This window comes from Stenella coeruleoalba, assembly GCF_951394435.1.
Source record: "Stenella coeruleoalba genome assembly, chromosome: 11".
NCBI classification, from domain to species: domain Eukaryota; kingdom Metazoa; phylum Chordata; class Mammalia; order Artiodactyla; family Delphinidae; genus Stenella; species Stenella coeruleoalba.
In genome coordinates, this window is record NC_137157.1 from 36,011,875 (window position 1) to 36,039,262 (window position 27,388).

A 27,388-nucleotide genomic window follows, 5' to 3' on the forward strand; every position below is an offset into this window, starting at 1 on the left:
ATATGTCAAGAAAAGTACTTCAGTCTGGTATGAAACAGTAAAAATTCTCTCGCTAGGGTATTTAATGAAGGTTCCCTAAACCAAACTATAGAATCACTTTGGTTCAGATTCATTTGGAAATTTGAACCAGAATTCATTAGGTCGTGCCCTGGAAAGGTTTTCTCCAGAGGAAAATAAAAGGCATGGAGTAGGAAATTAGAGTAACTTAATTCTACAAAGAAGTAAGTTACTTTGAAGCAAGATCAACCAATAAATGTTTAACATAGAAAATATGGTGACTATTAATATTCATCTTTATGGACATTCAGATTCAGGAGGTAGATAAGGATCAAAAAAGAAACTCAGGAATTCACTAGGTAAAATGCCTTTAAAATAATAATCAATGCAATTGAAAAAAGGCTTTTTCCCCCTAAAAAGGTTATTAGTTTTTCAAGCCTTCACTGTCTTCAGTCTTTTTAATTCCCAAAGGAAGTATCTAGTTTAGAAGACTTAGTTTCTTAAGCTAAAAGTAGAATTGATGATATTCTAATGAAATAAGAAAATACAAATAGAATTTATTATATTTGTCATATAACTGTGAAAATTAATTTTGACTCTAGGACTTTTTTTCTAATATTAAACGGATTTTACTGACTACTAGGCACTTATGGCAACACATGGAAAACTGTAGGGAAAAGAGTATGTCAGTTCTACCCACTGAATCTTCCTGTATATCCTTGTTTTACTCTCTACAGAGAAAACTCATGAGGAGCTGTCCAATGTCTACTTTATGGCGTAAGCTGTATTGCATACTCCCCCCTCTGCAAGAAGCATCCTGGGAGTACTTAATAAATCTTAATGCAAAAATGATTGAGCCATTAGTCAGCATTTGAAAACTGAGGAAATTAGCAATATCCTGCCAGTTGCTTAGGGGATTCTAGTAAACACCCTAGAACCTCAACCACTGGATTGTTAGAGATTGATTACAGGACTCAGGTTCCAAAGACTATTGGGATCAAACTATTTAAAGAAGCTGATAAAATATACTTTTCCTGAATGCCCGTATTTCTTTTCTTTGTTCACTATTTCTTTTCTGAGATAGTAAATTCTCTGTGTATCACTTACAAAATTCCATGGATTGATTACTCTATTTTCCAGTTTCAACAATATTATGAATCTATTGCTATTATTGCTATTATTAACCACATTTCAAAGATGGTTAAAATGAGGCTTAGAGAAGCTGACAGTCCCCCAAGGCAACGCAGCTGGTAAGTGGTTGAGCTCAGAATCAAGGGCTCTAAAATAAAATATCTGAATCACAGGATCATGCTGCTATCTTTGTGAGCGCCGGATGTATCAGAATGACATGTGGTACATTGCTCTGTGGCAGATGACCACAACAATTCTTACATCAAATACTAAGAAAGCAATAAAACATGCTTCTTGATTATTATGCTTAAAAGCGATGATTTAAAGTAAGGAATGAGATTTGAAAAGGGGAAAATATGAAAAAAAAAAAAAAAGAAAGAAAAGGGGAGAATATGGAGAATATTTGCAATGACAGGTTTTACATCCTTCCAATTCTAACTCCCAAACTGATAGAAGTGAACTTCACCAGACCCAGCTGAGCAGAGGATAGTTTTAAGAACGAACAGTGAGGGGCTTCCCTGGTGGTGCAGTGGTTGAGAGTCCGCCTGCCGATGCAGGGGACGTGGGTTTGTGCCCCGGTCCGGGAAGATCCCACATGCCGCGGAGAGGCTGGGCCCGTGAGCCATGGCCGCTGAGCCTGCGCGTCCAGAGCCTGTGCTCCGCAACGGGAGAGGCCACAACAGTGAGAGGCCCGCGTACCGCAAAAAAAAAAAAAAAAAAAAAAAAGAACAGTGAAATGCACTATAGTATTTTGCCACATGTACTTCACCGTCTCCCATAAAGGAGGGGAAGAGTAGGAGTTCAGGGGAAAGGCAAAGAAATAGGGAATGAGAAAAAGCAAGAAGAGTATTTGGATACTTAACTTTATTACCCCCCAAATCTCCTATTTTGAGGGGGCGGTGGTCACAATTAGACAGAGAAGGGGACCGTAAGTTTCCCGCGTGTCCAAGTAGAAGACTCAGAAGGTGAGTAAAGGGCAAAGTAGTTGGCTCTGCCAAGAGATCTCCCAGGCCGTATGTAGACAACCTTGTGTTCTGGCCACAATATACTTTACAAAAGCCAGGAATGAGATGGTAAGAAAAATTACTCTTACCAGGAAACTACACTGGGTCCAGATGGGTGACTACCCTCATCTAACATGTCACCCTGAGTCAACATTATGTCCCTTATCTAAAGAATAAAGATTAAATCACCATGCCAACAATAGACATCAACTAGAGACTGATACAGTGGCTCCTTTCTTATTAACTCCTGTCCATCACATATGTAAGGCCCTCTCCCTCTGCATATTATCTGTGGCCTCTCAGGGCCACAAAAGGTAAGGAGGTAGAAAAGCCAGATGGTATTTGTAAACTAGATTATGAAGTAAACCTTAACTTCTGAAAAAATCACTGGGTTGCACCAGTTATATTTTATCTTTATTATTATTATTATTTTTTGCGGTACGCGGGCCTCTCACTGCTGCGGCCCCTCCCGCCGCGGAGCACAGGCTCCGGACACGCAGGCTCAGCGGCCATGGCTCACGGGCCCAGCAGCTCCGCGGCATGTGGAATATTCACGGACCGGGGCACGAACCCGCGTCCCGTACACTGGCAGGCGGACTCCCAACCACTGCGCCACCAGGGAAGCCCCCCGATTATATTTTTAAAGTCTTTAGATTCAGTTTTTCTGCCATCAGTGAAAAAGTAGGTTCAGAGTGAAAACAAATAGTAACAAAAGTCACAAACAAATGTCATCATTTGATTACTACAGAATTCCATTTTTGCACATGGGACTATGAAACACATCTGTTAAAAAATATAGAAATATATTTCATACAGCTAATTCTTCTCTTTGGTATTATTTTATGACATAAAAGTATCTTTTGGAACACAGGTTTAGGGCCCAATATTCTTACAAGAAAAGATATATAAAAGAAATTTGGGAATCAATTACGTTATGAAACAACTTAATACACCCCGTAAAATGAGGAGATTCTGATTAAAAGAATCATTTGCAATTACCTACATTTTTATGTATTCTGTGAGAATTATAAAATTAAAGGTTGGTAAATTTTAAATTGAAAAAATATAGAAAATAAAAACTCAAGTAGCATTTAGAAGACTCTCTTTAACTACAATTATTAATGGTTGTGAATTGTCAGTTTTGAATTAAAATTATTTAATATGGATGATAACCACTGTTTGACTCATACGAAAGACAATATTTTATTTAATTCTTGGTGATCATTTTCAAGGATAACTTATGAGGATTTTTTTTTTTAACTAGAGAGCCGTTTGTTCCTGTATCATGAAAGTAAGCTGAAACAGTAGCTGATGTTTCCTGTGTTCTTGCCAACTTGCTAAACTTACACTTAGCTTTAAGTTACTCAAAGCAGAGGTAAATTTTAATTCTAGTTGATAAACTGTACAGTAGTAACAGAAGTAGAACTGAAATAAACAAGGACATAAAAATGTATGGAAAATCTTAAAATAGCAAAACCAGAGTTACATATATGTAAAAATAATGGAGTAGAAAAAATCCCTTGTAATGAAACTCCTAGAATAAATGATTTATGGTCATCAAGGCTTCTTAAATGAAAACTTCTCAACCAAGACATCAAAAATGGCTTCAAGACCTGTAGGCATCTGTCTCAATACTAAATATAAAGGATAGAGAGGCATAGTGGAAATGTAGCAATAACAGAGGAAAAGACTACGCTGATGGTGTAAGTTTTACAAAATGAGTCCTTGAAGTTAGATATTTCTTGATGTCCCGTAAGAATTTGAGCCCATCGTTTCATGGCCTCAAGTCTTTGAGGGCTGCTAAGGACAGGTTAAGCCTGTATCTGGAAAGATTACATAATGAAATGTACTGGAAAAATTAAAAGGAAGGAAATGTCTATCGGTAATGTCCACTATAATATTCCTATATAGTAAATTACTACTTATGTTCAAGTGGTAGTGCTTGGGTGGGGAGCAGGGTTTGAGAGGGATTACAAGAGGAAAGGCAAACTAGAACTTGTTTGCAGGAGTGGTCCAAGAACCAACATCATAAGCAACACCTGTGACTTGTTAGAAGAGTAAAACCTCAGGTACCATCCACACATACTAAATCAGAACATGTGATGTAACAAGATCCGGGTGATTCACATGAACATTAATGTTGGAAAGGCACAGAGGAGGAAGGTACCTACCTTTAACCTCATCTGCCACACCCCTTTGCTTTAAAGACCTTACATCCCACTATAGCCTAGTTGAAATACGCCCCTCTTAACCAAAACTTGGCAGTAATGTACAATTTATAAGTAGAAAACCCAATAACTTTTTGAGCGGTCTTTGGTAATTTGGGAAGTGCTAAAGAAGAAAGTGTATTACTTACAGGGTCTTGGAGATATATATATATCTCTCCAATATCCAACGTATGTATGCGTGTGTGTGTGTGTGTACATTCACAATCTGCTTTGAGAAAATAATCTGATTTTGTTCCTTTATTCCTTAAGAACGTCTATTTTATGTCATTTCCAGTGAAATGATTTGAGAATGAAAACTGAAAGATAATTTTTTCTCATATATTCACTCTGCTCTCTAGAAATTAGGGAAGCATTGGGAACCAGTTGGTACAGTACAGTTTTGCTTTCCTTACTACCTTAGGAAGCAGTGACAACTTGGGCCCTTAGGCCTGGATAAAAGGAAACTGCACACTTATCTCAGCAGTGTGTCCTTCGTCAGACAATATACCATGATGGTATGTCTATAAACTTAATGTTCCTTTGAGAGTACAAACTTGGAGTTCTCACTCCTATGACTATATACCTACTTTCTAAAATTTACCACAAAGGGGTAATGTAATAATACTGGAAGGATCTTACTATTTAGGATTTATACATTTGAAAACCTGTCACTCTCTATAAATCCTTTTTCCATCAATAAATTCAGGAATCACAGCTTCTAGGTAATCACTCAGTTATAAAGCTATGAGGGAGCCAATGTGACACAGTGAAAACGGTATTATACTTGGCAAGAATATGCTAAGTTTAAATCCCAGCGTTACCAAGTATGGGAAATACCAACTCTCTTTGAGCCTCAGCATCTTCATCTGTAAAACGGGAATATTAGTGTCTATTTCATATATGTGAAATTATAACTAAGAGGGTGACATATACAATGCAAAATACGGTGCTAGGTAGACAGGAGATGTTTGAATAAATGCTACCTTTTTTCCTTCATTACCCTGTAAATGGATTTTAAAAAAGAAAATAAAAGAAAAAAACAATTTTCCACCAGAGCCCATGAATGCTGTGAATGAGTTAAATTTGTTTTCAGTGCCTCAAGATTTCCTCTCAGGTATCAAATACCTTTGTGTGCTTTCTAGCTTCCAGGTCTGGAAGAACACTGAATAAATCCATTCATACAAAGTGCTTCTAACAGAATAATTGATTCAATACTTTCCTCTCACAACTCTATAGACATAACTCTACTGAGTTTTAGTATTTTAAATTCCTTTGATATTTTCCTTTGATGATAACCAATCTGCTTTTTTTTAATGCTCTCATCTGGAAATATCCAGTACTTTTTCCATTTTATTTGAAGTACTAAAAATGTCAACACATGTAGTCAACCATTCATTATGTGAGGCCTTCAACATCTGTGATCACCCTCCCTGGAAATATATTTAGTAATTAGCCACAGTGTGCATCCTGTCTTCCTAAACAAGGCAGAAGCCGAAAATTTCCTCATCTTCCAACTTTCTTCCAGCCAAGGTATCAGTACATGACTCAGATTCTATCAATCAGATGCAACCTCAAGAGAATGAAAATCAGAAGTAAGTATAATGGGTAGGCAGCTGCACTCAGAAGACTCATCTTCTAACGAATGTGGTGCTTATTCTTCTTGGTTCCTTGTGGGTGATGGTGTCAGAGCTCTGGATTCTAAAAGCTGCTGAGCACCAAGGAAAGCTAGGTGGTGGAAATTATTTCTGGCTATGTAGAGCACTCTCAAGCCTATGGGAGAGTCTGTGGGCTATAGAATTCTCTATAATAAAACCTGTTTCTGCTTAAACTGGCAAGAGTGGATTCTCTAGTTTGCAACTAAAAATGGTGACCCATGCAAGAAGACAAGTTTAGGAGTAGATCTATTTTCATTAATTTTGGTTTTAATAATGATGATTAAAGACCTCCATCCTATCTTGGAAATTTTTTCTATTTGTTGATAATTGCTCATCTGAGCTATGTTCTCCTTCAGAAATTTTCTATTTATATTAACATTTATACAACAAATAAAATTATATATGTATATATGCCATATCTAACTACATACACATAAGTACAGCATAATTATATATACATATTTATATATACAGAGACAAAAGTATCACATATTACATAAACAATACCTATATACTATATAGGTATATATAACTATATATACATAGTTGTATACTATATATAATTATACAAACATATATATATATAAATAAAATTACTAGTGTATATATACTATTCTCAATCTATTCGTCAATCTTTTATCCTTTCAGTCATCATTTTCATGTCTTTAGTATTTTTCATTAAGTTCTGGGAAAATATATATAATTTCTATTTAAATTTCAATCTATCAATTTTATATTGCCTCCACTGTAGTTATAAACTCAGAGATACTATTAATTGCTTAATCTTTTCTCATGTTATATGGGTCCTCTTTCCAACTATGTATTTTATTTTCACAGATATATTCTGATCAGTTAGGATAGGTTATTAGATTACACTGCAATAATAGACACATCCTGAATCTCAGTGAATTAGGACAAAATTTATTTTGCATTCATTCATCCTATCCAATGCAGGTGAGAAGGGAAGTTTGTCTCCCTTTGCTTATTTCTGGATCTATTTCCACAATTTCCAAGTCAGAAAAAGGGAAAAGCACTGACTCTTACAATTTGGGCTCAGAAATAACAAGCATCACGTTCACACACATTCAACGACCCAATAAGACCCAGGAAGGTCTTCAACTTGGAAGAAGGCAGGAAAGTGCAATCCTATTATGTTTCTTGAAGTGGGAAGGCCAAATATATTTGGTGAACAGCATTAATACTTCTACCTCACACAGTGTTCTTGTGACTCACCTTGACAACAGGAATTAGAAATATTCTAATTCTACAGAAAGAGATCTTTCTCCATTACTGAGAATTAAAATGGATCTGTTAGACATTTCTCCAATTTCAAGCCTCTTGAAGGTCCTAATAAGTTAAAGATTTGCCCCTTGATGGGCTCTTCCAAACTAGTCTCTTCTGGCGGAATGATTTTTCTTTTCCTTTTTCTTTTTGGCTTTCGTGATAAGCAGTTTTTTCCTTATTAATAGATTCTTTGTGTTAATTCATTGGGAATTACCCAAGGAAAGGGAAGTTAAATAAGTATGCTTCAAATTGTATCTTGAACTATAACATTTCCTAAATTGATGATTTTGTATATTAGGTCAACCATTGATCCAGCTAACCAAGACACAGCCAGGGAGACATCTGCCCTTTCCCTCCCATCGAACTGATCACCAAACCTTGCCAATTTTGTCTCCTAAATATCTTAGGAAAGAACAGAGCTCTTGAAGGAAAAAAATTAATATCAAACTCAATTTACAACAATTTGGCTGCCTCAAGGGAAATGTTAGATGTAACACCGAATAAGCAAAATCTTGACAGCTAACCATTTTGATAAGGCTGCATTCAAGGGAAAACCAATAACCTTTTTTATTCTTTTTAGCAAACAAAGTCCTACATGCTCTTGATTAATAAGGAAAGAGGCTGGTGTTCAGCTTGCACAATAGGCATTCAAGAAATTGTTGAATTTGACAGAGCTAAAAAAATAAGTAAAAACATTCATACGTACTGCCACCAAGTTGAATAAGGATATGACCAGGTTGCTGTGGTCATACTCACAATCAAGATAGGAAGGCGCTAACTGAATGCAACTTAATGAGGAATGCAGACTGTAGAAAGCTAGAGAGAATGTTCTGAAAAATAAATCCTAAAGATTTCCATGTCACCAATGTATAACAAAAACTTTCCACTGGTTTCTAGCACTATGGTAACTAAGGAAAAGTTACAATCTATATATTTAACAAGGACGTTTTTTGTAATGTTCTTGTAACGAGTTTCTAAGTTTCTGTTGGTAGACCTTGAATTTCAGATACTGATTTAATATATAGCAAAATGCCTTGTTGATGAAAGTATCTATTATGATTAAGATAAATTAGTTTCTAGAAACTTGTGCATTCACATTCTAAATGGTTTATTGTAACTAAAAGCACAGTGTTTTATTCATGAAGAACAAAAAAGTCCTCTTCCCAACACAGCACCTAACCTTCTCATGCAAATTAAAGTATCTTTTAAAAATTATCCTTCTAGGGCTTCCCTGGTGGCGCAGTGGTTGAGAGTCCACCTGCCGATGAGGGGACATGGGTTCGTGCCCCGGTCCGGGAAGATCCCACATGGCGCAGAGCGGCTGGGCCCGTGAGCCATGGCCGCTGAGCCTGCGTGTCCGGAGCCTGTGCTCCACCACGGGAGAGGCCACAACAGTGAGGGGCCCGCGTACAGCAGGGAAAAAAAAAAAAATTATCCTTCTATTGAAGGTTCCTGCGAACTGGCTATAGTTTATTTTTAAAATATACCAATAGCCTATTGAATCATGATTTCTCTTTGTAGGTACCTGCTTTAGGAACGCTAAGCATTGATATGGAATGAGGATATTCAACTGAAACCTCACAGTACACTCTTTCCTCTCAAACAGACTTCGAATTTCTTATTTAAAACTTATTAAAAGCCAAGGAGTAAACCACTAAGATACAGTTACAGTAATAATCTCAAATTATAAATCCAAGGTAATTTACAAAACTTGCTTTAAATATTGGTTCCTGGGGGACAGGGGTAGGTGAGGGTATGTGATTATAAAAGGAGAATACGAACGATGCTTGTGGTGATGGAAATAGTCTGTATTTTGACTGAGTGATGGATACACTAACCTATACATGTAATAAAAGTGCACAAAACTAAAAACACACAGACACACACAGGGGTACAACTAAAACTGGGGAAACCCAATAAAACCAGTGGACTGCATCAATATCAAAATACTGGTTTTGATCCTGTATGGTAGTTCTACAAGATATCACCACTGGGGAAACTGGATAAGTGGTACAGGGATCTCTCTGTATTATTTCTTAACTGCATGCAAATCTACAATGATCTCAAAAAAAATTTTCTTTAAATGTTCCTCTACTTTTCTCAAAAAGTCCATGTTTTAAAACCATCCAAATGTGGACCAATTCTCTGCTATTTTTCTTCCCATGTAAGAGTAATCTACATAATTAGAAACTTGCCCCTAGAAGCCAAGTTCAGAGCCCATAGTGTGAATGTCACCTAAGGAAGCATTTATGTGGAGATTTAATAGAGTGAAATTCAGGTAACAGCATGTGCGAAGGGGTATACGTATGGCTAACAGAACAAACAATGCTTTTTAAACAACTGTATAAATCATTCGAGTTTCTTAAAAACATCCTCCTTTAATGCATTCACTTTCATTTTATATTCACACAAAAAACTCATCTGCCTTTTGTTTTGCTATTATTGTAATTAGCCTTCAAAATAGTCTTTCTGAAAACAGATGCACTAATGGTCTAAAAACATATTGTTTTAACACATAGCAACAGTGCTAATTACAGGGCCATTTTGAGAATCTGATAGGCCTTAAGTATATTTATATTTGATAATCCTCTCTACTACCAAGCGTAATAAAATGTACCCACATGACCCATTCAATATAATTAATACAAAAACACAAATATTGAGATGCAGTTGACTAACTGACATAATGTTTTGTCTTGGAAACATTTAATTAGACAGTTACTCATTTCAGTTTTGCAATTTTCCTTTTGTATTTTATGCCCAATAATTTTTGAAGGAAAGAGAAAAGGGGCCTGAATAATTTTCAGAGTCCTAAAAGTTCATATACCCTATATACTATGCGCATAAACTATAATGAATTAAATAGTCCTGACTGATTTTAACATGGTTAAGCAGCATAATTCACTTTTAGAATATGGAATAAGGTGACATATAAGGGGAATTAGTATTATTGATTTAATTATATTATATTAATTTAATAAGAATAAAGCTACAGTGTTGGTCTTCTCAGGCACAGTAGCAAAAACTAACCTGAGCATGTGGGCAGCATTGAAGACCACATCAAACTCCGTGCTATCCAGTTCAGCTGCTTTTTTTGCCATCTCAGCTGCTTCTATGAGGCGAGCTTCTTCAAGAAGAAATTGACCTGCAAAGCATGAAGTCAAGTGAGCTGAAAATTGGAAAATAATAATCCTGTGAAACAACTAAAGCTGCTATAGAGAAAAACGTAAGAACAGTGGTAAGGGTGATACGAAGCTAAGATTTATGTGTACCGTGCATCTACGTGCTCATTATTTAGTCATATTTTATATACATTTCCCTTAATTGCAGGGCATCGCAATGTACCTAATCTGGTACAGTAACAAATTTTTTTCCTTAAAAATCCTCCAAAGACTATTGAAGCAAGAAATAAAATGAACAAATTTAAAGATATACTACAGATATGTAAAAATGTTTTTAAAAAGTAAAGCAATATAAAAAAGACTACAGGGGAGATTTTAGTTTTCTGATGGTCAAAGAGTTTGGGGATTAAGGCCCTATATTAGTTCTGTTGAATCTACAGCTCGGGTGCGATATATTTCAGTAAGTCACCCATCAACTGGTTTAAACATTAGTTGTTCCACCTATATAAGTCACTATAATCATTATGTTGCGTCACTAGTATAAAATGTAATTATTAGCTATAAACCTCTGAGATCCTAAGATGGGAGTTGCTTTGTAGGAAAAAAAGATATATGACAAATATAACTTGAATTGATTTTAATTATTGGTCCTTTAAAACAGTTTTTGTCTCTGATGCACATTCACAAACAGGGCTACCCATATTAAGATATATTTATTTCTTATATTTAAGTAACACTAAAATTATTGGAAGAACACAGAAAGGTTGGTTTAGCATTAACTTATAGATTGACTAATAAACACGGAAGAATATTAACACATACAGATTTCTGAGATTACTTTCAGGTCAGCTTTGCAAGGTTAGAATTATTGCAGATAGAGCCATACAATTCTTCAAAACTGTATCTCGAGAATTGTTTATATGATGCTATCCTAGAATCATATTGTAAAGGCAAAGAAAACAGCATAAAAGTTGGGCCCAATTTTAAGGCTGTAAACATGCAAACAGAGAGAGCAGGCTGCTTTTTCACAGCTAAGGATTTATTAGCAGCAAAAGTAATGATGTTAAGCCTTGTCTGATACAGATAATCAAATGAAAACCAAATCAAGGGAGGACAGAGATATGTAGAAACCACCCATGCAATTGACAGGCTTATAGAATTGTTTTCTATTTATAATTTCTCTTTGCTTTCAGATTCCTATTTGCTTAAAGTTCAAGACTTTAACAACATGAAAAATAGTTACAAAAATGATTGCAAGTCCTAGGCATACATGGAAACTGAAAAACTTTAAAAATGGTGGGTCCCTCGCTTAGCATTTATCTACTAAATATTACAAATTGTCTTCTGACCTAAAAGGACCAGTTCTTAAAATACAGGGGAAGTTTTCTCTTTTAAAGATTTATAATAAACCACAGCCACTGCTTGTACTTAACCGTTTCTAAACTTCAATTGGTAAAGAGTGGTGCGTAAAGATAGGCCTAGGATTTGAATCCTACTTTCAGACCGGGAGTTGGAGATCCTTCAGTTCTTTCTACAAAAAGTTTTACATAACTTTCTTAGTTTGTCACCTAACATTTGGTACCTTTCTCATTTCCCAAAACAAATATAATTGTTGGGTCAGAAAATTTTTAAGAAAACAGAGTTGTAAATGGTTTTGTTGATAAACAGAAAAACACATTACTTATGAAATTCATGTAGACCCTAGCCCTACAGACATGTTGATATGAGACACAATTTAAAGTATATGAGGTTTTAAAAAAGTAAAACAAAAATTAGACAGTCTTTGGCATGCTGAAAAATTAACATCCCCTCACATATATCTTAGTACAGGATACCAGGCTAAACCCATATTTCAGTTAGCTATACTTATTACAGATTAAAAAAAAATTTTAAACATAATATTAGGACTTCCCTGGTGACGCAGTGATTAAGAATCCGCCTGCCAGTGCAGGGGACATGGGTTCCATCCCTGGTCTGGGAAGATCCCACATGCCGTGGAGCAACTGAGCCCGTGCGCCACAACTACTGAGCCTGAGTGCCACAGCTACTGCAGCCACGTGCCTAGAGCTCGTGTTCTGCAACAAGAGAAGACACCGCAATGAGAAGCCCGTGCACTGCAACAAAGAGTAGCCCCCATCTGCCGCAACTAGAGAAAGCCTGTGTGCAGCAATGAAGACCCAATGCAGCCAAAAATAAATAAATAAATAAATTGATTAAAAAAAACCCATAATATTAATTGCTACCTGTCCTCAAGGCCTATTTACCTAACTAAATGTATTAATAAATATACTACTTATGTGCTATTTAAACAAAGGATAATGTAGGAATTTATCAATTGTTCTTTTTCCTTTCTAGACAGCTATTAATCCTGAAACGTATTCTGTATTAACAGTAGGAAAATGCAACAATTAGTGGAATAATGAAGGTTATTTTCTTAAAATTTATTACTCCAGATGGTAGAGGGAAAAGGAGATAATATTAGCTCTGGTAAAAAAGAAAGAAGGAAGGGAATGAAATCTATACTGTCCATACAGAAACAGAGACGGCCAGTGACAAGAAGTCTATGTGATGAAGACAATGATACTCAATGGCCTAAGAGGACAGTTGATATGCAATGTCCAGGGCAAAGCCTTCCGAGGTCTATTAATGCCGAACACATCTCTGTGTTCATCAACAACAAAAAAAGAGTAACATTAACTAATCGTGTAAAATCAAATATACAATTTTTAAAATATTTAAAAACACTTCCTTATGGTTTAGGTAAGCTTTGCCACAGAACATAGACTTTGTAAGCAGCTTCCAAGATCACAAAACTACATGAAACACATAATTTGTGTATTGCAAATGGTGACAGAAAGAATTTCTATACGATCATTTTCTAACAGGAGGATTCAATCATCATATTAACATTCAGAAAAACAATAACACAGCATATTAGTAAGGTATTTGCATAATTCCCTGCACTCTGTTCTCGACAGGCCACAGATCTCAACAGTCCAGGGTTAGTGTTTTGCTATGATGAAGCCATAAAACATTATGGAATGTGAATCATTTGGTATGTCTTTTTAAAGTGAATTTGAAAATCTGAACCAAAGTTGAAAGTATGTTATTATTATGCTGTTTATATAGTCATCGTTGGTTTGAAAGAGGGCCCAAAATTGATGGAAAATAGAGCAATAAGCATTTCAAATACATAGAACCAACATAGATAAGGAAACAAAGACATACTAGGTTTCTTCTAAATAATTATCCAAAGAGCCGAAATTGATACGCTGTTGGGGGAATAAGAAACAAACAAACAAACAAACAAACAAAAAGATGACCTTAACTGCTCCTCTTCCACCAGCTTCTTCTATTATCGCTCCCACCAGACCCTGGCTCCAGACTCTGAACTACTTCCGCTTCCCTTAGTGTAACCTGTTGCTTCACATCCTTATTTGTCCTGAACCCTCAGCCTCTAAGGTTTCTCTGCCTTGTCCCACCCCAAGCTCCAGGCCTGTCTTGCCTACCTCTTGGATATCTTTCATTTTTATGCCCTAAAACATTTCCTTCTTGGTGAATCCTTCTTTGACCACTTTCCAATAGTGGTAGAACTGCTTATGATTTAAGTTCACTGTACTCTGATTTACCATCTAAACTAGAGTACTTAAAAGAGTGAAAGAGAATGGTATTGTCAACTGTGCTGGAACGAGGGGGAATAAACCAGAATTGTCCCAATACCGCTGCCCCACTTAGAGCATATGTGACAGGCTGTTGATCTCAATCCTCTTGTCTTGATTACTACTGGGAAGTGAACTGTTTTACACAATAAGGCACTGAATCAGTTTTAGGAGAAGTGATCAATACTAGCAAGTGAGCCAGAGGCGCTCTTCACTGAAGAATATAAAGGTCGACAGTTGCACCCACCAAGACAGAGCCAGATCCTGAAGTTCTGTGGGTAGGAGCTGCTACTGGGGCTCTGAGATTGAGGGTACCTCAGTCTGAGACACAATGGAGCTAGGACACTGTGCGAAGTGAAAGGTGTTAGGAAAGGAAAGCAAGAACATTTGAGAAGGGCAGGCACTTTGGGGAGTCCATCCACATTGGTGGATTCTGTAAGACCTGAAAGGTTGCCTTTCCCAGTGGTTCCCCAGCTTTAGGGCATATACAATCACCTGGAAGCCTTGATGAAACCGAGAGCTAGGTCCCATCCCTAGAATTTCAGATGCGGCAGGTCTGGGGCAGAGCCTGTGATTTGCAATTTTAAGAAGTTTCCAACTAAAGCTGATGCTGCCAGTCGGGTGCCCACAGTTTGAGAACCAGTTGTCTTATGGGAACAAGAAAATAAATGTTTTGCACCATACTCGGGACTCCATGTCTGGGATTGGCTACCAGTTAGACTGAACTTTTCTGGAAATCAAGTGCATGTGGCACGGCCTTCCTCATATTACTGGCATGATGACCAGGTTACACATACATGTGTAGCTAGAAATACATATGTGTATGAATAAGATATACTCATTACATATGAGTTTACTCTCTCAAACTCGAAATAAGGAGATTTAAGAGTTTTATCCCTCATTTGCAGACTAGATCTCTGAGACATCACTTTTCTTTCAGATATAGTAGACAAACACATTCTTTGTGTTTGATACTTGAGTAGACTTTCAAATAAAGAAACCACAAAAATTTAAGTAAAATATATTTTGTCCTCCGGGGTGTATTGTGCTACCACACTTTATCATTATTTCTTTGGTTTGTAATTTGTCTTACCCAAGTTAATTATTATCATCTTATTTCATTTCTCCAATCAAAGGGAGAAAAAAACAAGATGAGAAACTGTAAAGAAAGAAAGAAAGAAAAAAGACGTTTGAATAGGAAAAAACAGAAGAGGATATAAAAAGAGAAAGCGTTCTCTAGAGGTCCAGATACAAAGAGCGTAAGTCTCCTCACAGGCTAACATGGGAAAAGGGGAAAAGCATTCAACAGTTTTGGATTCAACTGTTTCAGTATTAAAGGGATACCACTTCTTCTCTGGACAATTCTCTAACCGAACAATTTAAATTACCTGGTAGATTTTTACCAACATATCAATATGACAAGCCTGTGAAGATCAATCTTTCATTAATTCCTGGATTTAAAAAGCTGTCTGAAAGGTAGAAATCCATAAGATTGTAAGCTGGCCTTAAGCCGTAGGCTCAAATGCTGCTTAAAAGTTCTGCATATAAACTCCCTAGCTTAGTGGAACTGTCATTTCTTACTAAAATACTCTGAAAAATTCACTCTTATGATCAATGCTACTAAATTAAGGAGATAAAATGATCTGTAATAAGTGTCATAATGATCCAATTCTCTTTAGTAAAAAATCATTCATATATAGCTTTAAAAATGGTCAAAGGCAAATGAAAATCTTACTTATAAAATAACAGCTAGAACATAACATTTGCGTTAAAATAGTTCCCCTTAGAGAGGACATCAGATGAGCAAAATGTATCCAGAATTGTCTTACTTCTACTGATACCACCCTGTCTCAAACCATCTTCTCCCCCGGGATTACAGCAATAACGTCCTCATGGGTCTCCACACTTCTGCCCTTGGTTCTACAGGGTATTCTCAGCACAGCAGTCAGAGAGATCCTGTCAGATCCCGTCATTCTACAGCTGACCCAGGGAAAGTGAAAGTCATTACACTGGACTACACTGCCTGATATGACCAGCACGGGGCTCTCCCCCCAACCTCTCCATCAGTTCTCTGACCTCAACTCCTTTGTCTTCTACTACTCTCCCTCTTGGTTACTTAACTATATTAGCCCCTTGCTGTTCATCTAACACACCAGAGTAACAAAGACCCATGCTCCACAGTCTTTTGCCATTCCCTCTACCTGGAATGCTCTTTCCCCATATATCACAGTGGCTCACTCTCTTACTTCCTGGCACATGGTGGGGATTTAATAGATACATATTCGATGGCAGGACTGAATTAACTAATCATACTGCTTCATCTTCCAGAGCAAGCTAGGACCTAGTTAGCCCAGGTCACCAGGCACTTGCCTATTCATAGCCTCTCATCTCACAGTGATTTTCAGGGAGGGCTGCAGTGAATGGCCACACATGCTGGGCACTGCACAATTCTCAAGGGTGCCATTCACAATGATGTCTCTATGAATGTGTCTCTTGGACTTGAGCAACATGGTGGCCGTGGCCATGGCTTTAGAGCTTTGAATTTCCCTCGGAATACAACAAGTGATCCAGACATCAATTATACCTTCAAAGATATCTTAATTCCAGAACAGTTCAAACTACCTAAGGTGGCTAAAGTTTATTATATTCCATTGTACTATGGAATCACTTGAATGGTTTGGGAAATGAAGAAACTGTAGGTTAAAGTATCCAACCCAAGATATGTACATTGTGCCTTGTATAAACAAGATATGGGGGATATGAAGATAAATGCAACATTGATCCTTGGAATAGTTCCCATCTAGCAGAGGAAAGAGGAGATTATGGAGATAGTTTAACTAGTTATAAATGGATATAAATTTGAAAGGGAGGTGTGCAAGGTATCAAGCTAAGTGCATCATTTCTGGATGGAGGCGCATTGTTTGGCTTTGTTCAACTTATAATCAAATTTAAATATACATAAAGGGCACAAGTAAGTGAATTTTTACAAAGTGACTATGGTCATATAATCAGAAGTCAGATCAGGAAAAAGAATATTACTAGTATCCAGAAGCAATCTATGCCTGAGGGCTTTCTCCAAAGATTCAGATGACTGGAACAAGGAAAAAGCCACAGTGGAAGGATCTGGGCGGACTGCTTTTGGTGACATCTAATGATAACAAGAAGAGTGGGTAAAGTGGAGCTGAGGTGAGCCCTTCATGGGCTGCTTCTATTAGGGGAGGTGAGTAATGCATTCCTGGTAAGACAGTGCGGGTGATAACCCAATGGTCAGGATTTAGACGAGCTGTTGAAAAGAGAGTCTGCTGAAGACAGGCTACTTGTTAATGTGCGCTCATTATGCCTGGGAGAAATAAAATTATGGAGGACAACCTTCCCTCTTGCTTCTCGGAAGGGAAGCTTGCTGAATGTCTGAGTGAGGTATGCTCTCACTTTTCAAACCGATCTCTCTCCCCTGCCCTTCTATGAGTTTTGTTGCTTTATGTTTTTGTGCATTGGCTGCCTGAGTTAATAAAAGCTCTGGTTTACTGAGACAGACTCTGTGATAAATGCGCCACAGTTACTGGCTAAGAAAACAGGTGGGCTGGGGAAACAAGGAAAAGGACGCCCAGTAGATCAATCTGGACTGCTCACTTTGAGGCTGGAAGGCCCTGGATCTGTCCCTAAGATCCAGGGACATGGATGAGGCCAGGAATTTGCCCTGAATTGGACAGGTGGCATGAAAGGTGTCCAGTGCAAAGGAGAGTGGAAGAACAGCAGGCCAGGGCTCTGTGCTCACCTGAAAAGGAGGTCAGGAAGGTTAGCATTGCTTTATTGCATTTATTTCTACCCTGACTCTTTCCAGAAGGGTTATGAAACTGATGGAGTTATGAAGACTGTCAGATGGGGAATGGGAAGCAGCGGGGAGCAAGGAGGAGAAGAGAGGAGACTGGAGAGGAGTTGAAGAGACCAGAGAGAGCGGAGGAGTGGGGGAAGGGGCACAGAGGGAGAAGCAACCCAATCCCATTATAAGTTTAAGTAATACGTAGATTCAATAGAGATCAAGTGTGCTTCATCAAGAGTGAGACGTTCATGCTAAGACTTGAAACAATCTGAGTTTCATCACCTAAAGATGAAGAGAAAGACATAACTAAATGAGGGGTACAACCTAATCAAAGACAGAGGTAAGCAGCCTCACTTTGTTCTGGGATATTGTGTAACCTGAGACAAAGCAGCTGTAAGGAAAGAGATGTGGCAGACACCGAAGTCACTACAGAAAGGAACATGCCTCTGAGACTAAGTTAAGGCAGGTGGTAATTAGAATGGAGAGAGGTGGTCAAAGAGCTTACATCCTCTTCCTAAGAAGAGCTCAGAGTCTTCTCACTGTGCTCCACACCATCTCTAAGGGCTTTGTGGAGGTATTCACTTACAGATGCATCCACGAAGGCACGGAGGAGTCAATGGCAGGGTACACGAACGTACCTTTGGGAACAATTGTTTTAATTAAGCAGAGGCAGAATGCAAACAAGAATCTCCCAAGTGCATTCGGTCACTAAGTCAAATAGCTAAGACTGGAAAAACAGTCTCTGTCTCTGTCTCTTTCCTCCCCACCCTTTCTTTCCCTGTTCCCAATTACTTGTAACTTATAATCTTCTTTCTTCTTATAAGCAATTATTCCCTTTCTCTCTGGTCCTGTCTGCACGTTGACAGGTAAGGATTTATTATTTTTCTTAATTCCTAGGTTTTTATTCTGTCTCCTCTTCCCCTAATTTCTGTCCCTTATTTATGTATCTTATCCAAAAATTTTTCTATACAATTCATTCATTCCAGGACATTAGTATGGTTTCCACTATAATCTTAAAAGAATAAATGGCCATTATTACAATTTACTGAGCATTTATTACATGCTAGTTATTTTATGAAATTGCAAGTGAATCCTCACAACTTGAGGCAGTAGCAATCATCTCCAGATTAAGAAACTGAGCAGCAGAGAGGCTAGCGGAAGGTGGAACATGCTCAAGGAGATAATCGGCAGTAGGGCTGGGTGTGCCTCCTTCCAAAATCCAAGATCTGCCATCCGAAATCCAGTGCATTTTCTGTGCCCTAATCCAAAACTTAATTCAGTTCTCGTCATCTTGCTTTTATAGCTTTTTGAGTCCTATACAAAATCTTCAAAAGAATATATGTAAATTGTTGCTATGGTCTGAATGTCTGTGCCTTCCTCCTGTTCATATGCTGAAATCCTAACCCCCAAAGTGATGGTATGTGGAAGTGGGGCCTTTGAGAGGTGCTTAGCTCGTGAGGGTGGGACCCTCATGAATGGGATCAGTGCCCACATAAAAGAGACCTCGGAGAGCTCCCTTTTCCTTTCCACCACGGGAGAACACAGATAGAAGATGGCTGTAAATGAGGAAGCGGGCCTCACCAGCACCAAATCGACCTGAGCATGATCTTGGGCCTTTCAGCCTCTAGAACTGTGAGGAATAAATTTCTGTTGTTTGTAAGTCATGTAGTTTATGGTATTTTGTTATAGCGGCCCTAGTGGACTAAGACAAGAACTTAACTGTACCTTTCTCTTAGCAAAACAAGATTTGGTCACAAATGATTTAAACAAGGTAGATTCTATTCCCATGCAAAAAATGGAAGCAGAGATAAGAAAAGGAAAGAGTAAAACCAACTGAAAGCCAGTCTATCCTCCCTTAATCATTCTTTTATTGAACAAAATATTGACTGACCACCTTCTTTGTGTGAGGTATTGTGTTCAGTGCTGGAGAAGGGCCACCTGGTTATTTTCAAGATTCTCTGGTTTTGAGCCTCAGGTTCCTCACTTTTTAAACAAGGATAACCTCACTGTGTTATCAGAAGGAATAAACAAGGCAGCATGAATAAAACTGCCCAGGGTGGGGGTTGGTGCCTTGTCTCCTGTCTTTTCTTTTCACTCCCCTCTACTTAAGCTCCTTCCCTCCATCTGCCCCTGTCAGGCTCTTTCCCCATCTTGATGACCTCAAGCTGCCCTTCCTTCCTGAGGCTTTCAAGTACATGATTATGAGAGCTCCGTGGGTTTCTTCACCAGCAGTCCTCCAAAATCTCAGCATTCTGGATCTGTGTCACATTTGAAGACCCATCAGGCTCATATTTCCTAAGAGTGAAACTGTGAAAGCACCAGGCAAACCATAAAAATATCACGGCCTGGAGATCAGACAAGGTTCAAATCCTTGCTCTTCCAAGTTACTATGCATAAGGGCCTTCGATATGTCACTTACACTCTTGATACCTTAAATCTTGCATCTGTAAAACAGGGATAATGTTATTTTGATCTAACAGGGTTAGATTACTGGAGTGACAAACTGTACATAAAAGCACCCAGCACTGGGTCAGAAATGTAACTGTTTGACACTGAGATTCCATAATAAAAGTACTAGCATTAATGGATACATATGTGCCTGGCATGACACTAAGCACTTTCCTTTATGTAAATTCTGAACACTCTGGAGTCAGCCCACGCCATATTACTTGAATTGATTTAATCATTCTAGTACTGTGAAGCATCTTATAATCCTTGTACATTTTATAACAATAGTATTCATTTCTTTTTTGAAATATAATAAATATAATAAAACTTGGTGGGCGCTATGGTCTAAATCTTAACTTCCAAGGTGAGGGTGTTAGTAGGTAGGGCCTTTGGATGGTGATTAGGTCACGAGGGCTCTGAGATTTGTGTTCTCATAAAAGAGGCCTCAGAGAGCTCCCTCATTTCTTCCACCGTGCAAGTATACAAGGGGAAATCTGCAACCCAGAAGAGGGCCCTCACCGGACCATGCTGGCACCCTGATCTCAGAATTCCAGCTTCCAGAACTGTGAGAAATAAATTTCTGTTGTTTATAAGACACTCAGTCTGTGGTGTTTTGTTACAGCAGCCTGAATGGACTAAGACAGTGAGTCAGACCTATGTCATTTTGGAAGCTCAGAAGTATGGTATTATGAGCATCTTCCATATGGGGAAATGGGAGCGCGGAGAGGTAAAGACATTTGCTTACAGCTGTACTACTAACAAGTGGCCATTTGTATGACAACGGTGCCAGGCTGCGTGATGCCTGATTGCTATCACCATAATGAATTGGTTTTTATTTTTTAAATTTATTTTTATTATTATTTTTTTTGCGGTACGCGGGCCTCTCACTGTTGTGGCCTCTCCCGTTGCGGAGCACAGGCTCTGGACGTGCAGGCTCACCGGCCATGGCTCACGGGCCCAGCCGCTCCGCAGCATGTGGGATCTTCCCTGACGGGGGCATGAACCCGTGTCCCCTGCATCGGCAGGCGGACTCTCAACCACTGCGCCACCAGGGAAGCCCTGAGTTGGTTTTTAAATGTGTTTTATGAAAAATGCTTACAAGGCTCAAGTATACACTGCATAGGGGTTATAGATTGATATACTATGTACTTAATATATTAAGAGTTTTAGTTGTACTGTGAAAACTAAAACTTTATATAAAGTGTTTATATTTTAAGTAGTATTTTATACTATACTTTCTATAAAAGGTTATTGGAAATGAAATTTAAAAGGCCAATAAGTAGTAGATTCAAAATAATAAATATTATATGTACACAAAATTCTTACTTATTCTCCTTCCTCAAAAGAAAATTCAGATAGAACCAATGGAATATTCATCGTAAATGCATGAATTCCATAAAGACTTCTCCCTCTTATTTTCAAGTCTTTTATGGCTTCAGAATAAAAAGGTAAAAAACAACAGAAGAACAAAGACCACCTCATCATTCACTGACGCTTGGACCTTAAATGGGTTGTCCATGTTTGACAAGATAAATAGAAATAGTCTTCTACCTCTAAATGTCCCGAATGATAATAAAAGGTGAGTGATTCCCAACTTTCAGTGTATTTGATATATATTGTATCATCCACCAATAAAGCATCCATGGATGTAAAATATCTGTGTTCATCTCTTACACTGACATAGAGGTGATGACAGTGCAACACAGCAGTCAGGACTGTTCTGGTTCAAATGCTGCCTCTATACTAAGTGGCATTGAAATCTTAGATAATCTACCCTACAGCTTGATGACCTCACCTTCCTCATTGTAAAATGGAGACAGGTAATCTCATCGCCTGGCTTTTGAGGGGATCAAATGCGAATTTCTCAGGACACAAAAGCACTTAGTAAATGCTTGTACTGTTATTATATTTGATGAATTCATCACGGAAATACAGTATTTAATAGAGAATTCAGACAAGATGCCTTGCTCTACGTTTTATTCCTTTCTCACTTAATTTTTATCTTAAGTTTTACATGTTGAGTTCTGTTAAATAATTTTTGGATAATTATTCGGTTACTATAATAATTTTCCTATCTTTTCTACAGACTGAGCAATAGATTAAGATGCTTGTACTTTCACATTTTGCTAAAGAATTTAGTCCTTCCAAAACTAATATGCTCATTAAAGAAAACATAAAATAGAAAACAGTAAGCCTGTCCCCCCCCAAAAAAAACTGACTGTAAAAGTCCAAAAAGCTAAAATATCCATTCTTAACACTGTTTACTTGTTTTACTTTGCTTTTTTAATGATATAGCTATTTTGTATAATTTAATCATTCTTCATGTACCGTAACATAGATAGTTGCCTCTGCTGTTGTTATTCTTTATAAATTTAACCTAGGGTTTATAATATTTCCTCAAAAGGGGATCACCATAATTTATTTAATTATTTTCCTTTTTGGGGCATTTAGATGCTTTTTAAATTTTTGCCTCTAATAAATAGCAATACTACTATCTTTGCTGGTAAACATAGAAAAACATTATATTTACTTAAGATATATTACCAAGTGAAGAATTACTCAGAATAAGTGCTAGAGCAGCTAAAAAGAATTCATTGAATTCTTTACTTGAATTTGAATTTCTTTGATTTCTAATGAAATTGTATGTTTACCTATCTTTTAAAAGCTATTACATTTCTTCTTTTGGGAATTGTTCGTTCGTAACCCTTGGTCTTTGTATTCGATTTTCCTCATAGTTTTATAGAGTTTCTCATGTCTTAAGTAGCCTGATCTTTTAGCTTTTACTTTTAAGGAAATTATTTCCTATCACTTTACTATTTGTCCTTTAACTACATCCCTTTTTTGAAACAAATTAATCATTTAATTTTCCCTTCATTTTTGGCTTGTAAGCTTAGCTAATTCCTTCCCTATTTCTTCCCATTTTACTCATGGGAAAGTTTTAACTCTAAACGTCTCTGGAAAGTATCTCATGTAAAATACACACAGGTAGGAAGATTAAATTAAATTACTAAATGCATTGTTATAAGAGGGAATTTAAAAATAAAAATCCTAGGCAGAAAGTGAAATAGTTTGGAACAACATTTAGAAAAATCCAATTCTAATTATACCCCTGTAAACTACCTGTACTGTCCTTGGAGCAGTAAAAACACACAAAGCACTGATATTTTAGCAAAATGTTTTCGTCCTAAGCATTGAATATAACTGGAATCTCAATGTAATTTTTGCAAAGGCCAAAAATATATTTTCATTTTTAATCAAGGAAATACCACGATTTAGGTCATTATTTAATTTTTAAAATTACTCTTACAATTTCTGACGTGATTAAAAATGAAATGTTACAACCAACCTCAGTTCACTGCCATATTCTATTTTAATTACAAACAATAAAAACCATAGGTCTCTCACCAGTTCAACCCATTATATAGTTTTCAAGCTGCTTCTTTTAGTGTTCACTGATGAAAAGTCAAACCCAATATTTTAACAATTTTCTTCAGTAACTACTTTTTAAAATGAAATTTAATATATATAAACCATGCTGGAGAAAAACAGACTACAACATTAACAGAAAGTTCTGGACTTAAAAAGTTGAAAGAGCTGGATTTTCAAGTTCTTCTCCCACTACAGACATATGTTGAAAATTTCTGATCTGAAGAGTCACTTGAAAATTCTGAACTTCTATTATCTTAGTCAAATGTATTGGGATCCATTCCTACCTCACGGGGGTTAGATAATGACCAAAGAAGATCAGGGTCCGAAAACACTGGGTTAGATCATAAATTGTTTGATAAATGTAGTAAGAAGTTTTCAGGATTCTAATCTTGTTGATAGTAATGCCTCTAAAAAATAATAAAGATAATTATAGTTTAAAAAAGTCCACACTTCTCTGTGGGCCCAAGATGAAAAATGATCAGCTCTCATAATTTGAATTTCCTCAGTTTGGATGTACATTCTATGAATCTTCTCTTAGCATCTAACTATGGTCCTAGTTCTGTCCTTGAACTATTCCCCAGACACATGCCGTGCCTTCTGCCTCAAGCATTTTCTCTGCTTTAATGTTCTTTATTGCATCCCCTCAGTTCTACACTTTTGTTTGGAGAACTCCTACTCATCATTTAAATAAAGCTTACATGCACCAGGCACGGCTCTCCTGCACCCCAGGCACCCGGGTCAAGGCCCCTTAGTTGATACTGTGTCTCCTTTTAAAAACTAATTGTAATTGTAATTAAATCATTATTTTTATAATTTGTGCCTCCCTCTTCAGTCTGCAGTCTACATTGGAGCCTGTCTTGTTCCCTGTGGAACTGAGCAGAATTCTGTGGCTACCCACCCCAATTCTCACCCAAGTACAAAGGTCCCTCCATGTCCCCTGACTCTTGTTTGTAGAAAAGTTGAAGTTTCCCAAGCCTCCCTGAGTCACAAAAGAGCAGACTCAAGTAGTTAATGATAAGGACAAGAGCGTCACAGAATCTTTCAGTGTCTGATGCACATTCCTGAGTTTTTTTTACAGATACTGTAATTACTACCAGAGGGGAAAAAGCTAACTGCATGATGACCAGATTGTAGCCATGACATAAGCTGCTCCATCTTGAGCAGTACTGAATCTATTGGTAGCACAATTCCAAGAACTGGCCTCAAGTGAATGGGATTAACACTGTTGCTCATAATAATCTATATCTTTGTCGGCATCAAAATAATTGTAGCTTGCTGTGTCCATATATGTAAGCAGGCAACTAAAATTGTCAGCAAAGAGATGCTACAGAGTCATGTCAACATCTTCTACTCTGAGAATATGGTGCCCTATGCCAGCATGAAGAAATTATAGAAGATGGACCTTCATCCCTAATCCCACAGAAATGGAATGATGTCTGACAAATGGGGATTTGTAAGAGCTCTTTTGCCCCTTTCCTGTTTGTCTACTTCTGTTCCCCTTAAACCTTAATTATAGAAATGAGATCACTAGGTAACATTCAACCTAACTCCTGACTTATGCTTTACTGAATGTGCACAATACCTTGCCTAACCTCTTGATTCTTTCTCTAAATTAAAAGAAGTAGGAATGAACAATTAAGTAGTTAAAGAATGACTAGCTTTCCACCCCCAGCAGCTCCCTTAGCAATCCTGCAGGCAGTCCTCATGGGCAAGATAACATCTGAAGAAAGATCATGAGGAGTCAGCCAGCCTGCCTACAATGGAAAACGATGCAGAGCTTGACCTCCTGTCTTGATGATTCACTGAGATTTTTACCTTTAAAAACTGGCATGGCTGAGCAGAATCTTCAGAGTTAGTTTTGGGACATGAGTCCACCTTCTCCCCAGATTGCCGGCCTTCTGATTAAATCAACTTTTCCTTTCTACCAATACTTGCCTCTTGAGTATTGGCTTTTGAGCAGCGAGCAGCTGGACTTGATTTTGGTACACTTACATCTAGTATAGTGCTTGCTAAATATTGAACTGGAGGAAGAAGATCAGGACTTGTCACTATTGTTGGAAATGAACATCACCCAGAGAGAGGATCGATAATGAAGAAAAAGACAATAAAGTCTTTGCTCTTAGAAACTATGGTTAAGAGGTAGATGGGAAAAGAAGAACCGTCCAACATCTACATAAAAGAGTACTTCTTCTCATTACCATTTGTCACAACCTGCTCCCTTTTAACTTTTTATCCTTTGCTGCTTAATATCTAATGACTTTCTATCTGCCCCAGATTTAAGCATAGTAGGTACCTTATAACAAATATGTATTGGTTTTAGTTGTTTCAGTCTATATCAAATTTACTACTATGCATATAAAGAAACGATTTATAATATATTCTTTCTGAAAAAATGTTTTTTTCCAGTAATTCTTTAAAAAACAAAGGAAGGGGCTTCCCTGGTCGCGCAGTGGTTGAGAGTTCGCCTGCCGATGCAGGGGACGTGGGTTCGTGCCCCGGTCCGGGAAGATCCCACATGCCACGGAGCGGCTGGGCCCGTGAGCCATGGCTGCTGAGCCTGCGCGTCCGGAGCCTGTGCTCCACAATGGGAGAGGCCGCAACAGTGCGAGGCCCACGTACCACAAAAAACAAAAAAACAAAACAACAACAACAAAAAAAAAACAAAGGAAGACAAAGAGACAAGGAGGGACTTGTCTTGACTTTCATTCTTTTGGCAGAAGCTTTCTACTGGAGCCAAAAGGAAATTCATGGAGAATCCCTTGAACAACAGGCCCACATGAGACATCAGGGCACCAAATGTTCACCTTTGACATTTATAAATTAAATTCTGTAAAGACTAGACATGATTTGTTTTTTATGGACATGGGAGTACACTGTAAGCTTGATGAGATATGAATACAACATTATACTATTATGGATAAAATAGTTTGAAACCTATTTTTTATACATTCCTTAAAATTTCTGATGAAAGACCAGTGAGAAATTAAGTATATATTAGACACAACATGAAATATGAGTTGGAAAACATTATGGAAGCCCACATCAACCCTTTCACTTTAGAGACGGGGAATCTTAATCCCAGAGACTATAGGTACCACAGAGGCCTACATTTAACAAACTTATTAAACCAGTTTTAAAAACCTGCCTTGCTTTCTTTCTTGCAAGCCAACATGAAGAAAAAAAGGCAATCTCTAATGCAATCCCTTCTCCCAAGACATAAAACTAGTGGATTCAAAACAAAAATAACTAATAGTACTTTTAAATACTGCCTTCTAATTGCCATTGCAGCCAGTATAAATTCGTGTAATTTCCTGTCTATTCCCAACTGAATGTTATATTCCAAGTCACTTGTATCATTAACAAGCAAATGAAAAGCACACCATCACCCAGCAGAGTGAATTTCCCATAGAACAAAACTCACTGACTCTGGCATTTTCACTGGCATTTGCAAAAACATTGAAAAAAAAAAAAGACTCAAAACAACATTTACCATTTCATTTACGTTACATAAACATTCATTTAACATTAACATTTCATTTAAACATTTATTTTTAAGCTGAAGAAGTGTTATTATTCATTCAATCCATGGGCATAAATACCCTAAGAATATCCATAACCAGTAAGTTGGAGAA

The 27,388-nt window shown here is 37.5% G+C and overlaps 1 protein-coding gene across 8 annotated transcripts in view; it reads right to left on the reverse strand.

Moving 5' to 3' along the window:
• TMTC2 (transmembrane O-mannosyltransferase targeting cadherins 2) overlaps positions 1-27,388 on the reverse strand; it is an 859,721-nt gene that overhangs the window by 516,639 nt on the left and 315,694 nt on the right. For all 8 annotated transcript variants that reach the window (XR_013830420.1, XR_013830421.1, XR_013830422.1 and 5 more), the window contains one exon: positions 10,309-10,423. Coding sequence is in view for 5 of the 8 variants with exons in the window: in XM_079936321.1 (XP_079792447.1) it covers positions 10,309-10,423 (115 nt within the window). In the remaining 3 variants the exon portion in view is untranslated. The remainder of the gene's footprint in view (positions 1-10,308; positions 10,424-27,388) is intronic.